This window comes from Colletotrichum siamense (genome assembly GCF_013390195.1).
Source record: "Colletotrichum siamense strain Cg363 chromosome Unknown KSG_Cg363_contig10, whole genome shotgun sequence".
NCBI classification, from domain to species: Eukaryota; Fungi; Ascomycota; class Sordariomycetes; order Glomerellales; family Glomerellaceae; genus Colletotrichum; species Colletotrichum siamense.
In genome coordinates, this window is record NW_023501023.1 from 1,656,337 (window position 1) to 1,675,008 (window position 18,672).

The following is an 18,672-nucleotide window of genomic DNA, read 5'->3' on the forward strand; positions in this document are numbered from 1 at the left end:
CAACGTTTGAGGTTAAGGAGCAAGTATGGGCCCACCTTGCTGACTTGAGTCGGGCGTTGAACCCGCTCCAACGACACGATGAGGGGACAACTGGAGGGGAAAGGGGAGGGAATCTGGCTCCTTGGCTCCTTGGAGAGCCGAGACTGAGAGAGAGGGGCGCGCCCGGCCATTGTTCCTGCGCCCTACCTTATTCGGACCTAATTTCCACCATTTCGCGCGGGAAAAAGAAGCAAACGCGAAATTTCACGATGCGCCAACGGGCTAATCAACCAGTAAAAAGACCAAAAGCCAACAGTCCCGCCGCCGCCCTACAGCGCGGTCGTGCCATCAGCCACACTGCAGCCTAGAATCGATCATGGCGTTTGTCACTCACTGCACGGTACTTATCTCATTAGCCCCAACGTCTCCTAGAGTCCCAAGGTCAGCGCCAACACACGTTCGGCGCGAGGCATTTTAACACACCACCCCTCCGGCCGGATCCTTCGCTCGCCAGGACGCGATTGTTTAGGCAATTTGAGAGAGTGAGGGGGAGTTGTCTTGGTAATTAATGATAAACTGCTAGAGCCAAGATGTGTTCGCCAGGTCGCCCTGCGGCACAATGTCTTCCTAAGGTCTGGGCAAACGCAAGCGATCAAAGGGACGGCGACGGCGCATCTTTTAGGTATCGTGTAACCCAGGCCAGACCAATTTTATTACCGCCGGAGCTGCTTTCCAGCCGGGGAGGAGCACCATTGACCCTCGCTCACCGCATTTGTTTATTGTTCGTCCGAGCCCGCAGATACCTGCCGACCCGACCTCCTGCCTGCCATTGCACCGGTGACCCAGGTCGAGCCCAGGTCGAGGTAAAATTGGGGACCCCGCCCGGCGGACGGTGGACCGCGAGCCTCGGCCTCCTCTCAGAGAGCCAGCCCTTTTCGGTGCCGCTCCAGCCGCACAAGCATCAGTGCGAGGGCGATCAAATATCGACTTGGCGGTGGACTACGGATTTATTGCTGTGCGTGTCTTGGTAATCAAGCAATGCGAACTTTTGACATGATTGCCTCCAGGCCCTTGCATTGACGTCTCAAGGGACTGCTAGATGTCGCAGGGGGAGAAAATAAGAGACGGGTGGGATTGACGAGGAAGGATTTCAGCAGGTAAGCGACTCGGTTAAATCTCAAATTGTCTCGGCCGGATGGATTTGGCAGGCAGGCACCGGCTGGGGGTCATGGTTCGGCAGGTGGAGACGATATCAGCCGAAAGTTGAATATTGACCTAGGTAAGGTAAGTTACGAATTCTGATTTTCGGCTGGTCCTGCCCGGCCACCGCACTCTGATTCGGGAAGGAACTGCCGGCCTTGCTCCGAGGTTTTGCTCCGGGACGGGGCTTGCCAGTTGCCTGGCCCGGCAGCAGCCGGAAGGTCAGGCACAGATATTCACGGTGTAGTGGGGCCGAACCTGCCGTCGACGTGCATATGCGTGCCGGCAGGTTTATGCAGGTACGGCGCATACTGCCATGGTAGTTGCTCTTCAGTGGCAAAATCCTCATTTTTCCCAGCATCTTCTATTTTCCCCTTTTTAGCTGCCAACGCCGGCCAATCGAAGCATTCCCGACATTGCGGTTGCTACCTGACACAACCACCTTAGGCGATGGCCGGCTCAATGTCAAAATGTCGATCCTGTGCTGGCGTGCCAGACTGACGGATTGGAGAGGCGCCTTCGGCCAACGTTCGGATAACTGTCTCAACATCACCACGTACTGGAACCATAACTACCGCCCAGCATTGCCGAGCCGGTGGTTCTTCGTACGATCAAGCCTCCCACGGCCGGAAGAACGGCGTCTGAAGTGTCATCGTCCCACGCCGACTACGGACGCACACCGCCGCGATTTCACGTCGAGATCTCGGGCAGCGAAGTTTCAGCATGCCCCCGACCACCAGTCGCGGCGCGGGATCTGCTGCTCGGAGATACGTAATCCCATCTCGTTGTTTGCGCTCCGAACAGTGGGCTGTCGTTTGATCGGGCCCGGCTTCTGAAGGGGTTGAAAAGTGGCATCCCAACGGGCGGCAACCGCGGAAGCACAGAGGGGTGGAACATGCATCGACAGCAGCAGCAGCAACAACGACAGCTCTGCGTGAAACTGGGTAGCCCACAATTATGTGCTCTCGCGTCGACGAGATATCTCCGTACCGTCAGCACCTTACCGCAACCTGCATCCTCGACCCTGGTCACCGAGGATAGGTCCCTGGCCAAGACACTTCACCATCGGTGAGAACCCAAGACTCTGCATCCCCACCTTGGCCGAAAGCCTCTTTCAGAACATCGTGAGATCCAGTGTCGACGGGCGTCCCTCTGTGGACTCGTGGGGTTGCAATGTCGAAGATCTGAACTCTAAAAAATTGACATTTCTTGTCTAGAGACACGGACGGGGACGGCAGACGGGAGACGCCGACTGGAATGGCCGGCGGGAAGCGGATCGCGGTGACGTGCTAGTGGCCCCTGCACGACAAAGTTTCCCATTCCGAAGCCCACAAAAAAGCACGTTTCTAGAAGCTTGCCGGAACCAAAATGCCAGTGCGGACGAATGCCGCCCACGGAAGAGCCCGCACTTGACGTAAGAATGCCACACTTTTTGAGAGCCGCAAATGCCAACCCAGGAGGGACTCAAGGGAAAGCTGTCTGCTGGAGAACAGAGAACAAATTTTACTGTGGCGGTGGATACCGAGGTTCTCCCGCCCTTGTCTTTCTTTGACTGACACATGGAAGAACTCAAAGAACGACAGAGAACCGTAAATCCCCAACCTACCACTTTCTCAAACACCTGGCAACCTCCAATTTTTTCTCTTTCGGCCCCTCCCTCAGCTTCTATGGCGGTGTGAGTCCGTGCAAGTGCCGAAGAATACTGGAGTCGATGACATCAAAACACCATGATCGTTCGGGACTGGCGGCCAAGAACATCCCGGATCTTTTCCTTATCGCCAACGGGTCTTCTTCGTTCCAGGGATCCATATGCACTGTAAACGTGTGTTAGACAGCTGCTCGGGCCTAGCCCGGACAGTCCCCATCTCTGTCGCCAATCCTTGAACCCATCGGGAACTCCAACGCCGTCTGAAAGAGCGAGGACACGGCACGCCGGAAACCTTGCTTCGCTGTTTGCTGGCCTCTCGCGGGTTGCCCCCATCCAATCCAATCCCCCATTCGCAACCTCCTACCCATAGAGAAGCTCTAAATCCGTGCGCTGCTTGAACAAGATTTCTAAGCCAGATAACAACTGAACCCACCCGAGCTACGCGGAGTGGCCACTCCCGCTCCAGTCGGACGAATCATTACGACGCATCTTGACCTTCTTTGGCCTTCTCTGGAAAAGTTCCGCTTCTTTCAAACCATCATGTCCCCTGGCGGGAGCCACCACGGGTATCACCAAGGATCCCTCCCTTCTGCGATCTGAGCCGCGGCATCGAGCCGCACTTTGGTGCCATCTTGTTCCCAGCTCGTTCCCGCTGTTTGACCCCACCCGTGTTGCAGTTTTTTTTTTCTCTCACTCTCTTGCGTGGATGCTATCGTCCCAAGTTACGGTTCCTTGGACGACGACGGCGGCGTTAATGCCTCTTCGCCGATGTGGTTTAGGACTTAACGTTGTTTTGAGGATGGGGGTTCGAAGGTTTAAAAAGAGCTGAGCTGCTCCTCTTCTTTCAGCAGTTTCGTTTTGTGGAAGACACTCTCAACGTACACACATCAACTCAACTCTTCAACAACACTCAACAACATAAGATACCCTTTCTTTCTCTTCCTTACCGACAACACAACAACACATAATCACAATGGCCGCTACCGATTACAAGTTCGAGGGCTGGGTTGGCCTGGACGAGAAGTCCAGCGAGGGCAACATGGTCTGGCAGGAGTACGACCCCAAGCCTTGGGAGGAGACCGACGTCGACATCCAGATCACCCACTCCGGTGTCTGCGGTTCTGATATCCACGTTCTGCGTTCCGGCTGGGTAAGTTTACAGCAACAACACCACGCACGTCGCTGCGATGTGACAACAAGCTAACATGTCACCAGGGCCCCGCTCCCTACCCCGTCTGCGTCGGCCACGAGATCGTTGGTGTCGCCGTCCGCGTCGGCTCCAAGGCCGAGGGCGGCATCAAGGTCGGTGACCGCGTCGGTGTCGGTGCCCAGTCCGACTCCTGCCTCGGCCGCCAGGGCGACTGCGAGCCCTGCTCCACCAAGAACGAGCAGTACTGCCCCAAGTCCGTCCACACCTACGGCGCCTTCCACTACAACGGCGGCAAGGCCATGGGTGGCCACGCCAAGTACCACCGCTGCCCCTCGCACTTTGTCGTCAAGATCCCCGACGGCCTCGACTCCGCCTACGCCGCGCCCATGCTGTGCGGTGGTGTCACCGTCTTCTCCCCCCTGAAGAACCACGGCTGCGGCCCCGGCAAGACCGTCGCCGTCAGCGGTGTCGGCGGTCTCGGCCACATGGCCATCATGCTCGCCAAGGCCATGGGCGCCGACAAGGTCGTCGGTATCTCCCGCAAGGCTGACAAGCGCGACGAGGTCCTCAAGATGGGCGCCGACGACTACATTGCCACCGCCGAGGAGGGCGACTGGGCTAAGAAGTATGCCAACACCTTCGACCTGGTCATCTCTACCGTCTCCTCCTCCAAGGTTCCCATGCAGGACTACCTCAACCTCATCAAGCTGGACGGCTCCCTCGTCCAGGTCGGCATGCCCGACGACGGTGCCTACACCATCGCCCCCGCTCCCCTCGTCATGCGCCGTGTCAAGTTCACCGGCTCCCTGATCGGCTCTCCCCACGAGATCCGCGAGATGTGGGAGCTTGCCGCCGAGAAAGGCGTCAAGCCTTGGATCCAGGTCCGCCCCATGAGCGAGGCCAACCAGGCCATCGTCGACCTCGAGGACGGCAAGGCCCGCTACCGCTACGTCCTCCAGAACTAAGTTGGAGGCTTGCGATAGTTATGGGATGAATCGCTGCAGGACAAGGACTACAGACTTACACGGACGGGTCTTTGCTCCCGCAGCATTGTACATAAGATGAGGTTGATGACATGACATGGGTGCATAGACTGGGCATAGCGAATCGGTTACATTATAGACATATAGAGAGAGATAGGAATGAATCTCAAACTCGTGAAGCAACAAGCTTCAATTTGAACAAACCCGCGACTAATTGTGCGTTTCGGTGGTGAGCGAAGTCCGGATGTTTGCAGTGATGTCACTCGCGGTGAGGAGCACCTCCTCTTGGCGTGTGGGGGAATCGGATTCTAGTCCGAGCACAACACCCCCACATCTACCTCCCGTCTTTCCTGAATGCTTATTGCACCACGACGGAGAACATGAACATGCGACTAGGTATCTGAGTATCTGCCGCCGGCAGCCATTGATTGTTCTGTTTCGGATCTCTGCAATTGAGCCCCTGCGAAGGTTGCCTGATAGGCACGCCCGCCTTGCGGTTGCCTAACGGCCAACATCTGCAAGGACTGCCAGAACAAGATAAATACTGCAGTGAGCATCCGTCCCATCTCATCATGAGACACGGCATCGCCAAGCTTGGTCTCCCAGTACTGAAGCAACTCAAGAAACCATCCGCCTACACCCCATTCAGTAAGCTCATGACCGCCCTACAACTGAAACTCTAAGGCTGATGGTCTTCCAGCATCCCGCCAGATCCACATCTCAAACATGCCCAGGGCAAAGCACAACGATGTTGAGGAATTCCACAAAGCGCTGAAATCAAGCAAACGCATCCTTGCCCTTTGTGGCGCCGGCCTCTCTGCGTCGTCTGGTCTGCCGACTTTTCGCGGTGCCGGAGGCCTGTGGCGCAACCATGATGCCACTTCGCTGGCTACCATGAACGCGTTCCGCAACGACCCCGGACTCGTGTGGCTGTTCTACGCGTACCGGAGACACATGGCACTCACTGTCAAGCCCAACCCGGCCCATTACGCACTGGCTGCTTTGGCCGAGAAGAACCCGGACTTCTTGTGTCTCACGCAGAACGTCGACGGTGAGACAACCCTTCGATGTTCACCAAGCTCTTTGGTCTTACCAACATTTTTGTTTGCAACGGTGTCAAGGAGGTGTGAGTGAATAATAACTGACACGAACAGATCTCTCGCCGCGAGCCGGTCACAACGTAGAACAACTCCGCCGCCTACACGGCAGCCTCTTTGATATCAAGTGCGCCAAGTGCGACTACGTCGAACGCAACAACACCGCCGACCCCCTATGCCCAGCCCTTGCTCCCGCATCGAAGGATGTAAAGGACCCCAATGAAACGCTACCCCTCCTAGACCCAAAGAAAAAGCTCCCCAAGATTGACGATGCAGATCTCCCGCACTGTCCGTCCTGCAAGGAAGGCCTCCTGCGCCCGGGTGTGGTCTGGTTTGGTGAGAGCCTCGACGCGGGGATGCTCGACGGCGTGGATGATTGGATTGAAAAGGGAAAGGTCGACCTGATGCTCGTCATCGGCACATCTGCGCAGGTATGGCCGGCTGCCGGGTACATCCTCAAGGCGCACAAGGCCGGCGCGAGGGTGTGTACTGTCAACCCCGAAGCTGAGGATAAGAACCAGATTTCCAAAGTCAAGCCTGGAGACTTTGCATTTGGAAGGGATGCTGCGGAGGTGCTGCCGTTGTTGCTGGAGCCGGTCATTGGGAAGATTGACGAGAATGGAAGGTACTCTTGAGGAGAACGATTGGCGGCGACCTGATTGGTAGCGTGGCCCAAGATATCGATTACTTCGTTAGGCAATATATCGTCGGCATGTATTCATTCACACAGCTAGATTGCACGCCGCATATTCTCGTGCGGTCATGCTCAAACGAAGCGACTCGGAAGTATGCTGCGCAGAGTTTTACTATTCGGGCGGGCAGGGCTTAGATGACAACAGGGACGACAAGAACAATAGGGATAATTGGAGATATTGGAAAAGAGAAGAATAAAACATCAAGACTTTTGACATAGAATACAAGTATTAAACCTGGCAGAGGTAGTTCGCCGCCTGGTTGGTTTGAGGTATATGCCCAGATAGCAAAACTTCATGCGTAACTCAGAGGTTACCCTATAGAAGAGAAGCTGAGGCATTTTCATTACTATACATCCATACATGAATATCAGATCCCCTCACTTACATCCTGTGTAGTATATGTAGAATAAACGAGATTTGATGAGAAAAGAACAACATTGAATCATGACCATGTTTCGATTCCAGGCGCTATGGCAGTATCTTGATGGGATCTTTCCCTGCATTACTTCATTGCTGCCGGCTCCAAAACGTGAAACGATGACAACCGTTTTTATGAGCCCTGTCGAATGAGATGAAATATATCCGGTAACGTTGAAAGTTGACCAGCACGCGTGAGAGTTGAAGAAAGCTGAAATTGCCTCTCTGTGCACACATGTTCTCTCTGTTGTCTCGACCTCCATCTAATGATTCTTAAGCCAAGAGAAGGGGGAAATAAGTCTACTAATCATATGGTCAATTTTCCGCATGGAACGGTTTACTTCTCACTGAATCTACCCCGAGCTTCCTCAACTTACGTTACGACCGTCTTCCTCAACACTAACTTTGCTGGAACCAAGACGGTTTTTCATTTTACCCAGACTAGAACGATGAAGATCTTCCAGCGGCTTTTGGGGACCTCATGAACAAATCTATATATCGAAGTTGAGTATTTCAGCGTCCGTCGGGTGGAACCTCATGAAGTCACACTCCCCAACCAATCCCAATACCCACGATGTCTTCAAAAATAGAGTTGAATATTGCGACGTTCAAGCTCATTTCCATCACCACAGAGGGTTCGAATTTGACCCCCAAGACAAGACTTCCGTTGCAAAGCAACCTCAGAAGTCATCTTGGGTCACATCACATGATCACCTACCGATTCCACTCAAAACCCCTCCTCCCCATCTCACAAAGGCACGCAGCTCACTCCTCACACAACCTCAAAACCTGCTGTTACCCAGATCGAGGAACTCATCACACGAGCAACGCACCAAAAAACGCAACAAAAAGACCTAATATGTTCAAAATATCACCCCCGTCACCGTGCGAAGCGGCCCGAATCGCCTCAATCCATATATCGTCAATGTCCTCGAACCCGCTGCTGCACCTCCAGTTCCCCACCCCGGCCTCAATCGCACACCTGCACGACCACCTCGCCCAAGACACCCTCCGCCACCTCGCAGCTTCGCGGGTCCTCGTCGCTCGCAGCAGCCGCAGCGGCAGCAGAACCAGTCACGAAAGCAGCGCCAACGGTGACAACGCATCATCGCCATCGCCAGACAGCAGCGTCGCCTCGTTTGTGAAATGGGACCTTGTCGGCGTTCCCACACTCGGTTCGGAGCGCTTAGATGCGGGCGAGCAGACGCAGCAGCATGCTACTGCTGCAGAACAGCAAGAAGGAGAGGAAAGCCATTATCAACAGCAACACCAAAAAAAGCATGTGGTGGTGGTCGAGGATGAACAAGAGGACGTGTGGCCCGTCTCAGCCAACCAAGAATACCTCACCGCCTACTCTACCGCCGCCTCGTCCGCTCGCGAGCAAGCAATGGGCACCCGGCCTTTTGTCCGTGAGTGAATTTCTTCTTCAGCTGCTGCTGCGGCTCGTTACTATCCTACACGTACCTACCTGCTGCTTGATTTCTGCCGGGGCGGCCATTTATCCTAGTAGGCCGCCTCACACTCCTCCTCTCCTCCATAATCTCATCATCATCTCCCCATCCCGGTATTTCCCTTACGTGAGATTTTCGGAAGATGTCGCGTGCGGCGTCAGTCCCATCTCCTCCCACTGGCAAACACGGCAGGCAAGAGAGAGGCCGAGTGGTGCGTAATGGTCGTGTTCGCCCCCGATGGTCCCCGCCAAGTCGACGTTCATTCACCAGCCCCCAAAGTCCGCAATTAAATGGCCCGGCTCCGAAGTCGCTCGCCGGCGGTGGGCCGAGAGTTAGTTCTCTTGGGGGGGGGAAGGGACTTCGGCCATTTTGTTCCTTTTCGAACATGGAGATTGTATTTCGACGACTATCTCCGCGGGACCACAAATGACTCTCGCATAATGCCGGCCAGCTCCACGGAGAGAGAATACCCACAACTTTCACGTAGCACTTTGACATTTCCAAAGCCCGCCATTGGCGCTAATATATTACCCGGGAAATCTGACATATCGTGGGCTCGAACATTCATTCCCCGCCTTGCGGGTCTCCGCATGGCCTCTGCCGCTACGCCGGTGCGGCCGGTCGGTGGTCCGTTTTGTCGGGGAATGAATTGGGCCCCCTTCTAGATCTGACCTTCCTGTGTACCGACGACGGTTTCCGGGGCCGCGGAGCCGGGACGGCACTCGTGCGCGCCGTTTCAGACGAGGCGGCGTCCAGAGGGTTGCCGGTGTTCCTGGAGAGCACAATGGACGCCGCGCCGTTCTACAAGAAGCTGGGCTTTGCCAAGGTCGGCGGGTTCCGGATCTCGATACCTGCGAAGAATGGCGGCGAGGAAACGTACGAGGAAGTTTGTATGCTGCTGGAAGCGGATGCTGCGTCACATACTCTGTCCGGAGCCCGAAGCTGGCGCCAGACTCAGAAGATGTGTTGATGTAGGATAAAGGCACGCTTGAGCATGAGCTTGTGTCTACTGAACCACACACACTACAGGCTCGCCATCGGGTCTGGAACCGTCGACGACCGCAGCAGGCCTTCGCCATGGTCTGAGGTTTTGCGTGATAGACATCTCGGCTAAGTGTGCTTGCTGTGCATGACGGACGGGTGTGTTGAGACGCATATTCCGGTACTGGGCACGGCCAACTTGAGCGACCTGCAAGTCTAACTCATTTGATCGGATCGGCAGCATCTGCCTCTCACCCGCCGTCGCCACGTCTTCCGTCTCATGACCTACATTGATCGACCGCCGGTTGATAAACATTGACGGAAAAACGAATGCCAAGCTCATTGATTTCAGCGAGGTCTTCCCGCGATGGTGTTGGTTGGTTTGAACATCAGGCCTGAACCGGCTCGAAGAGAGGACATCGAGCAACGTCGGTCAACACCGCCCAGCCCTCCTCAACGCATCAGAGATTTCCATGACCAATCACATTTCCTAAGATCATCGGGTGCATGTGGTCTTGAACGTTGCTGTTCACCGGCTTGGGTTGGCATTAGCGTATTCTGTTGTGAACTGTGCGGATAAGAATGTTGGAAAAGACCCTGGAAATTTTGCCGCCGCAGCCCTGAATCGCAAGCGAATGTCGCGGGCCCGCAGCCCGGGATTCATCCTGCTTTCACGAGTTTATCGCTTCCTAAAACGTAGGCTTCTGCCCGTGCCCACAGCTTGCGGTTATGGAAGTTCTAGCCCGCGGGTTGAGGGTGATACGCCAGGGCAATTGGAGGAACTCCAGGTTGGAGATGTTGCGCTTCCCTTGTAATAGAATGGATGCGTGTGTCTTGTAGAAGAACGGTCTTTGTGTGACTGCACACTTGCAACTTTGCACGTAATGAGATGAACGATATTCGGGCTAGTATACGCCGAATATCAAAACTTATCCCCTTTTCTCTTGTTTTCGTCATGTTCCGTGAAGCAATGAAGTTGGCCTGAATTGAGGTTTCCTTAGGGCAAGGGACCTATTGAGGGGAGCGGACTCGAGTGGGAAACCGGCATTTAATAGATGGCATTTCACATGACTGCAAGCACTCTGGTTGCGTGGAATGGTGTCAATCGTGTTGCGGCCTCGGACCGAGAAGCAGAGGTTGTCGGGTAAATCTTCACCGGCCGGGAGCTGCCGCTTGGAGGACTCCCTACGGTCCCTACGGCATTCGTAAGGTAGTCAAGGTACAGACGATGACCGGGTTGTCGAGGTTGGAAAGCACAGGCGCAAATTCCGCACCGCCGAGGCCCCCCGGAACGCTAGCGATAGAGCCGCCGGGCGTGCATCGTGAGTCTAGCGGTATTAGGAGGTCAATGACGTAAGAGCCGGCTAGGCATGTGCGTGAGGGGATTGCCCCTGTCTGGAGTTGCTGGGCTAGGGGGGTCGGGTCGATATGGGTGTGTGTGATGAGTTCGCGATGCCGCACGACACTCGGAGCGGTCCCCCACGAAAGGCGCGGTTTTGGAGAAGGAGAGTGGCTTGGGTATTGTTGAGAAAAAGCGGTCGGGAGGCGCGAGATGCAGGGATTGTGGGGGTCTCCCGCGAAAGATGGTGGGAAGGGCAGGTAAAGCGTTTGCATGGGCGTTGAGATTTAAGTTGGTTGAAGGACATGCGAGGTATCTGTAGGTAAGTAAAGTAGGTAGATGAGCACGAGGGACACTTGGGGGCTTTTCGGCAGGTGAGCCGACGTGGCGGCTGGCAGATGAGATAGATGAGTGGGATGCTGTGTGACCTTTTGGCAGAGACCAAGAGACAAGAGGCAGGTTGCAGATGAAGCCGTTTGTTTGGTCGACACGGCGGCAGAACGAGTAGCAGAACGAGTATGTGTTTTGGTGTGGAGGGCCGGCCAAGAGCTACCTAGGCATGACAAAGATGGTGGTGGTGGTGTTGAGAGGAACGATGGTCACTGAGTATCCGTAAGTGAGTAGGGACTCACGGAGAACCCAGTGACGAGCCAGAGAAACAGGGCCGATGATTCGCAGGAGACCAAAGGTGTGCAACCTGGTGGTGGATGCCCCGCAACCCCGCGTTACCAGGAGCTGAGGCTGGTCCACCAGATCTGGCTTCGGACGTTGGAGGCCCTGAGAATGAGCCCTGAGCCCTGAGGGTGCTGAAATGGGAGGCGCGTCGGGCACAACCGGGACCGTTGAAGCCTCATGCTCGGACTCTCGACCAAGGGGTTTTGTTGTTTGTCGTTTCAATGTTGTAAGTGGGAGCAAGGGGACTAAAAAAAAAAAAAAAACGAGAATGTGACAAGACAGGGGATACCGACAAGTTCAACGTAGAGTCTGCAGTCTGCAGTCTGCAGTCTGAGGTCTCCAGTCTCCATGGACCCTGCACCGACGCGACGGCGGACTGGCCGTGATTTGGCATCTAGACTACTCCGTACAGAGTAAAAGTACGCAGCAGTAATCAGAGGGTATGCGGCATATGGGGAGAGGATTCACGGCATCGTGGGATGCTGGGTGAGGTGCGTTCAACGTTGCAGGTTTATCCCTCCAGGTAGATAGAGATGGGATGTTGTATGTGGGTCTTACTGCTGCCGCACGTCGGGCTGCATGCGACTCGCTTCCTCTTCCTGCGGTCAGAGATGCCAGACTGCCTGCAGAGAGAGAGACTCACAGAGTGATGAGTAGGTACCTTATGAATGAACACTATGCTCTACTCGTCGGTTGTCGATGGACCAAAAGTTGGAGGTCGCACCGTCCTGACTCGGCAATTTTCAACTGTTACGTTATCGGTATTGCCGCACTAGGCCCAAAGAGGCTACGGCGAGGTTTTCCATAAGGTAACAGGAGCCACTTTCGGGGTACGAGTGCGCTACAAGCGCCGGGAAGGGGCCCAGGGCCCCAGAGTCGCCATCAAGCTGCAGACAGGCAGTGGGCGGCGGTGGGGCCCATGTTCCGCCCGAGTACCGCCGACTCGGATCTTGCAGCGCCGGCCCTTTACGAAAGAGAATTGAATGGTGGATGGATCATGGATGCATGCCGCTGGTCAAACCACGACGGGCCTGACCTTGAATAAGCAGCTCGACAGTGACAGTCAAATATATGAGCCGTGATTTGCCCAAATGCCATTATGTATTTCTGTCTCGTAGCACCTTCAACCCAACGCCCGGCCGGGAATGGACAGAGATAAGGCTGCCTCCATCACCGGCCCATGTCTCGTGCTTTATCTTTCCCATCCGGCCAACCCATGTCCATCTTGTCCCTTTTGCCATGTGCTTTTGTGGACATGGTCGTTCGTCTGTGTCCACACACCACCACACACTACCACACACTACACACCACCTCTCTTTCTTTACTGCCAAGTACAGATACTGCGTATCCGTACGCTACGCTCTTTTCCCCTACTCGACCCTCGGGGCGGGAATGCAACGAAAACTGCCCCGTCCTGTGCGACGTAATCGTTATCGACCGTCCAGCAGTTAGATCTGGACCTGCACGACTAACATGCCGACGGCGCCTCTTCTGCAAAGCATACACCCTGACAAGAGCCGCTCGCCATAGCCCGCGCCGTCACTTGCCTACCTTCCAGGCTACCTACTGCTCACTCTCTTTCTTTCTCTGACCACACTCTGTTACATACCACTGCTGTCAGTTACCGCTGCCGAGGTCTGCTCTTCCACCACTGCATCGCGCCTTGTCGTTCGATTCCTCGAACCCAAATCGCAATTCTTTCTGATGCAATTGGACGCCCGCAACTTGGCTTTGCACACTTGCCCCATGTTGGGTGAGGCATAGCCTGCCCTGCCCCATCTTGCGCGCGCACTCTCCGTCTACCGTCTTTGTGCGTGGAGGAAGCACAGCCTGATTTACACTACTTTTCTAGTTCTTCTGTGTCATTGTCACCGACTCGGCCGCCGTTCAACGTCGGCATGCTTGTCTCGAGAGTTTGATGCCAAGCCATGCTTCCTGCACCTGCTCTACCGCTGCCGTTACCGCTGCCTCTCCCGTTCCTTGCCTGATGCAAAATACAGAGTAGTGCTGTATGGATTACAAGGTCGGTGAGAGCGAGATGGACAGCTAGTCCCTGAAGGACCTTGGTCAACAGAGTGTGAGGCCATGTCCGTCCCATCCCATCCCATCCCATCCATTCCGTCCTATCCCATCCCGTCCCATCTGCCTACTTGGACTTGTCCACGGAGTCCTTGTCCATGCCATGCTCCAACCCCATCCTGATCCCCATACCCCAGCAGACCAAGGTTTGGGACTTTCTCTCGTTTTGTTCTTGGGTTGGTCGGTCGTTCTTTGCGCCTGGCACCGAACCCAAGTCTACGCCCGCCGGCCAGTCAGTCGCTGCCTTCGCCTCCTCCTCTAATACGCCCCCTTAGTATCGACATCCACCCAGACGAGACGTGGCATTAATAGTGAAGGGGGGCCTTGGGGCGTGGAAGAAGTTTTAAGGCATTGGACCGTATTTCGAGACTGTTTCTCACTTGCTGCTGATGCTGCGTTGCTGCATGTAGCTCGCCGGCGGTCTGACTCTCTTGCTTGACGTCCCCTAACTGCTGTTCAGCAGATCCTCCTTGTGGTTGAAGACGCGCGCAATAGCTGATAGAGGGTGGGCTGCCGTAAGGACAATCCATCTGCATTTCGCATCCGCAATTCTTTCCCCCGGATATTTTTTTTCTTCGTTGTGGTTGGTCTGCCGCGTCTGGGTACCTGAGCAGAAACATCCATCCGTCCTCTCTGTCCGTCTCCTCCTTCTGACTCTACCTGGCCATACCTTACCTACTGCTCTTTATCCTCCTTGGCCTCTCTCTCTCTCTCTTTTTTTCCCACACCCCCCTCTACACTTACTCTTTTCCCCTTCCTCCCTTCTTCTTTCTTTCCATTCCTCTATTTCTCTCTCTCCGTTTCTTCCTCACTCCGTCATCCTCGCCACCCTCCCCATTAAATAATATTATTCCGTATCCAGCAAACGAAGACCCGGGAGGAGGAAAAAAAACAAAAAAAAACGACACCCCAGGATTACCGGTGCGGCGCATCCAATAACGGATCCTTGAAACAACAGTAAAGAGAGACATCGCCTCTTACATATACTTTTCCCCAGGGCCCAATGATACTGATAAGCCAGGCTTATCTCATCCTTGCCTTCATCGTCACTTGAGCCCACCCGATATCGATCCATCCAAAAGCAAGCCGTCCAATCCCAGGAATTGCATCTGGCCCCAAATTCGGCCCTGCATCCGCACCCCCAAAAACAAAAACCACCACCATCCATTTCCATCACCAAAAACGGGCGCAAATCAACCCATCTTGCCCACTCTCGCAGCGCCGCTTTATCTCTATCTCTATCGGCCGCCCAAATCCCCGACCACCACCAACTCGGAATCCTGCAACCTAACCCACCCCCGATTTCTGACATAGCACCAGAGGGTATTCTAGCGTCCCCGTTTACAATTCCCGTTGCTGCTTATCTCGTACCTCTTCGCCTCGCGCAACACCTTGGGTTACTTTCTTGCACCTTACACAATCCTCGCGTGGTCTTTGTTCCACCGTTCTCCAACTCGACCTAGTCTCGACCCCAGCCCCCGTCAGTCACGTCAACCCTCGCAATCGCACCCGGTCGACGTCCGTCCGCCGTTCTCGCTCAGTCCGTCTTCGCTCTACCAAGCTTCCACCGCATTACCCTTATCTCGACCGGCCTCGGCCTGCCGTACGGGGTAGCGTTATCTCAGAGAGAGACAGAATCCTACAGGTCTTCCCGTGTTGGCCAATCTGCTGCTTTGTGTTACAGCACAGGCTCGCACGCCACATTTCAGTGAGAGTAAGAGTGAGAGAGAGAGAGAGGGAGAGAGAGGGCAAGGGCACATTGAATCGGCCGCCAGCCAATCCTATCTGGCGGATCGTGCATCTCGTGCTACGTACTCGTTTCTGGCCTCAACTCAACCAAAGAGAATCTATTGCTGTCGACCTCTGGTGGCGGCCCCAAGACCACTCCCACCAGGCACATTACATCACTTGCATCTCGTCTGCCGCCGCGCCGTGGGGCTCCAGTCGACGTGCCCAGCTTTCATCCCGGCCAAGTGTGCCAGCCTTCTTTGCCCGTCTGGCATTCAGGCAAGCCTATCGTCCTATCACCGCCGTCACATCTCCGGAAAACCAGGAGAGCAGTAACTCACACCCGCCTCAACCACCCCCCCAAATCTCGTTCTCCAGGCCAGACCAGGGCCGGGGCCCCGTCTTGACGAACCGGGTCCGTCCGCCCGTCTTTCTCCCCTGCGTCGGCCCAGCCCTGTCCGTATATACATAGCTTTCTTCTACTGCCACGCCTGCTACCTACCCATCATGTCCAACCCAAGTGCCGTCGTCAGGACGGCTCCCATCGCCATTGCTCCAAAGCCTCCCCGCCGCCAGAACTCTTATCTCCAGGACAGCTTCACGAACCTCGATATCCTCCGCGGCAGCATGCCTGGTCGGGAAATCACCGAGTCTGTCGGCTCATACACAACGCGTTCTCTCAGCCCGTGCGAATCGTGTCAACGTTCTAGGGTCAGGTGTATTGTCAGCGAAGACGACGACAGCTGCATACCCTGCCAAGCTAGCGGCTCAGACTGCTCCCTGCTCAACAGCCCTCAGCCGAGGAAACGAAAGCTGAACGGCGACTTTGACGACCCCATTGGTAAAAGAAGGTCAGTTCCAATTGCCTCTCACTTCATTCGTCTATTCTCTCTTTCCCTCCCCTCTCCTCCCGCTCCTCCTCCTCCTAACTCCTGCTATCCCCCGCGCGCGCGTGTGGCCTTAAGACTGGCACTGCTTCCTCCTCCCCGCTAGCTTGGGTCGCTTCCCCTTGTCATTTCTTCTTTTCTGCGCCCGTTGGATGTTTCTTGGGCTGCCATGGGGGCGCGCCGCAGCCAAGGGGGTCACGTCTGATAACGAACCTTAATCTCTGACACGTGATTGGTCCAATAGCTCGCCCATCAGGACCGATATCAGAAGGCGAAGGCAACACCAGCCCAGCCTCTCCAGTACCACCGGCAGCAGCTCCTTCATTGAAGACATGGCGAACGTCGGAGGCCCAACTCTGCTCAAGCGGACGCTGGGTCTCCAAAACGACCGGTACAGCCAGTACATCGGTCCGACCACCGACTTTGAGCCTTCTCTCATCAACCTCTCACCATTTGATCCCCATGACGAGAGTCTTCTGGCCCGCGGCACCCTCCGCAAGGTCAGCGACGATGACACCTTTCTACTATTACCTGACTTCAACACCCCGGGCCACGAGCACGTCTTGGAGGATGTCGAGGCTATAGAGGGTCTCGTCCGGCCCCATGGTCGCAAGCTTGTCGACCTCTACTTCCGCATCGTTCATCCCGCATTTCCGATCATCCAAAAAACCGTCTTCCTGGAAAAGTACGAGCGCAGCTATCGCGAATTTTCTCCTTGTTTATTGGCAGCCGTCTACCTGTTTGCGATCAACTGGTGGGAGCACGATGAGGACCTGGCCCGACTACCGAAACCAAACATTTCCGACATGGAGCGGCTGATCCGGACGACCCTCGCAGACGCCATGTACAGGCCGAAACTGTCCACCATCCAGGCTGGCCTTCTGCTGTCCCAGCGACCCGAGGGCGACCAGTGGGCTCCGACAGCCCAGCTGGTCGCGATCGCACAGGAACTTGGCCTGCACCTCGACTGTACGAACTGGAAGATACCTCCTTGGGAGAAGGGGCTGCGGAAGCGCCTCGCATGGGCTTTGTATATGCAGGATAAATGGGGATCTCTCGTTCACGGCCGTCCATCGCACATCTTCTCCTCAAACTGGGGCGTGCAACCGCTGACACAACATGATTTCCCCGACGTCGAGTGGGACGAGAACGATGTGGAGGAGAAATTGGAAATCGAGCGTGGCCGAACTCTGTTCGGTCAAATGGTTCAGCTGTCGCAAGTCCTTGCCGAGATTCTCGATACCTTCTTCACATTACAAGCCCAGCAGACCATCACGAATGCAGGCGGACAAGGCACCCACCTGATTTTGTCCATGGCCAAGCCGATACAGCTGAAGCTTAAAGAATGGTACGCCAGCTTGCCCGCGACAATCCGTATGGACAACTCGTACACCACCAACACAGTCCCATCGAATCGTCTGTCGAGTATCGGCTACCTCCATCTCGCCTACTTCGCCACCGAAATCACCCTCCATCGTCGCATTATTCGGTCACTGGAGGCCACCGGCGCGGCCGTCGACCAGTACGTACAGCATATATGCCGCAGCGCAGCCAAGGCTCGTCTCATTTCTGCCATGGACTTTGTCAACCGCCTGAACTCATCTCACTTGCGCTCGTTCTGGTACTTTGCTTCCAAGACCAACTTTGCCCTCATTGGCACTTTTGGCTCCCTCCTTTGGGCAACATCCCCAGGGAGGGAAGAGGCTGATTGGTACCGCCGACGCTTGGGAGAATACCGTTGGACGCTCTCCGTCAGCTCCAAGCCTGGTGAAGGCAGAGGACTAACCAACTTCGCCATGACGATGCTCGATATTTCGACCGGTCTGCTTAAGAAGCTCCCCGAGAAGCCATCGATGAGCCGCAGTGGGAGCGTCGTCGACATGGGGCCTGGAGGCATCAGCAGTAGCTTTGGGAGCAATGGGATCCTAGCACTCGGTCAGAGTGCGCCTCCTACCATGACTTTCGGAAACTTCAGCGGGTTGCCGAGTGCCGACGTCAGCAACGCCCAGAGCCCTCGTAGTCCCAGCGCGGACAGCAGCGACGACGAGATGTACGAGACCTTTGCCCCGACGGCAGGCATGGCCAACATGGCCGATTGACGGTTGCAGCAGCTCCGCTCGGAGCTGCAAGTTGGAATATAATGACACTATGACGAGACGAGACGCTCACTTGAGCAAGCATACCCTCGAGAGAAGCATACCCTCTAAGAGATGCTTCCTGTCGTTTTGCGCTTTCTGTGGGAGGATCGAACTTTTTCGTTATTTGGGTAAAAAGGGGGAAGTGCATAATGATCTGCGGGATACCACTGGGTGCTAGGGCGGCGGACAACAACCCAAGAGGGGGTTCAGAGGAGGGGATGATGA

At 55.4% G+C, this 18,672-nt stretch overlaps 5 protein-coding genes across 5 annotated transcripts; all 5 read left to right on the forward strand.

The window, feature by feature from the left end:
* Window positions 1-3,800: 3,800 nt before the first annotated feature.
* ADH6-1 (NADP-dependent alcohol dehydrogenase 6) lies at window positions 3,801-4,942 on the forward strand (the record flags this gene model as incomplete). Its single annotated transcript, XM_036646193.1, has 2 exons — window positions 3,801-3,977; window positions 4,043-4,942. The coding sequence occupies 2 exons, from the start codon at window positions 3,801-3,803 to the stop codon at window positions 4,940-4,942; spliced, it is 1,077 nt and encodes a 358-aa protein (XP_036488158.1).
* Window positions 4,943-5,532: 590 nt separating this feature from the next.
* CGCS363_v014345 (NAD-dependent protein deacylase) lies at window positions 5,533-6,692 on the forward strand (the record flags this gene model as incomplete). Its single annotated transcript, XM_036646194.1, has 3 exons — window positions 5,533-5,608; window positions 5,661-6,011; window positions 6,115-6,692. 3 exons carry the CDS (start codon window positions 5,533-5,535, stop codon window positions 6,690-6,692), a joined length of 1,005 nt encoding a protein of 334 aa, XP_036488159.1.
* Window positions 6,693-8,094: 1,402 nt separating this feature from the next.
* Window positions 8,095-8,586, forward strand: CGCS363_v014346 (uncharacterized protein; the record flags this gene model as incomplete). Its single annotated transcript, XM_036646195.1, has 1 exon — window positions 8,095-8,586. One exon carries the CDS (start codon window positions 8,095-8,097, stop codon window positions 8,584-8,586), a length of 492 nt encoding a protein of 163 aa, XP_036488321.1.
* Window positions 8,587-9,404: 818 nt separating this feature from the next.
* CGCS363_v014347 (uncharacterized protein) lies at window positions 9,405-9,706 on the forward strand (the record flags this gene model as incomplete). Its single annotated transcript, XM_036646196.1, has 2 exons — window positions 9,405-9,510; window positions 9,603-9,706. The coding sequence occupies 2 exons, from the start codon at window positions 9,405-9,407 to the stop codon at window positions 9,704-9,706; spliced, it is 210 nt and encodes a 69-aa protein (XP_036488322.1).
* A 6,223-nt stretch (window positions 9,707-15,929) lies between these two features.
* On the forward strand, window positions 15,930-18,408 carry CGCS363_v014348 (Transcriptional activator protein DAL81; the record flags this gene model as incomplete). The annotated part of the gene is made up of 2 exons (XM_036646197.1): window positions 15,930-16,273; window positions 16,554-18,408. 2 exons carry the CDS (start codon window positions 15,930-15,932, stop codon window positions 18,406-18,408), a joined length of 2,199 nt encoding a protein of 732 aa, XP_036488153.1.
* Between the last annotated feature and the right edge of the window lie 264 nt (window positions 18,409-18,672).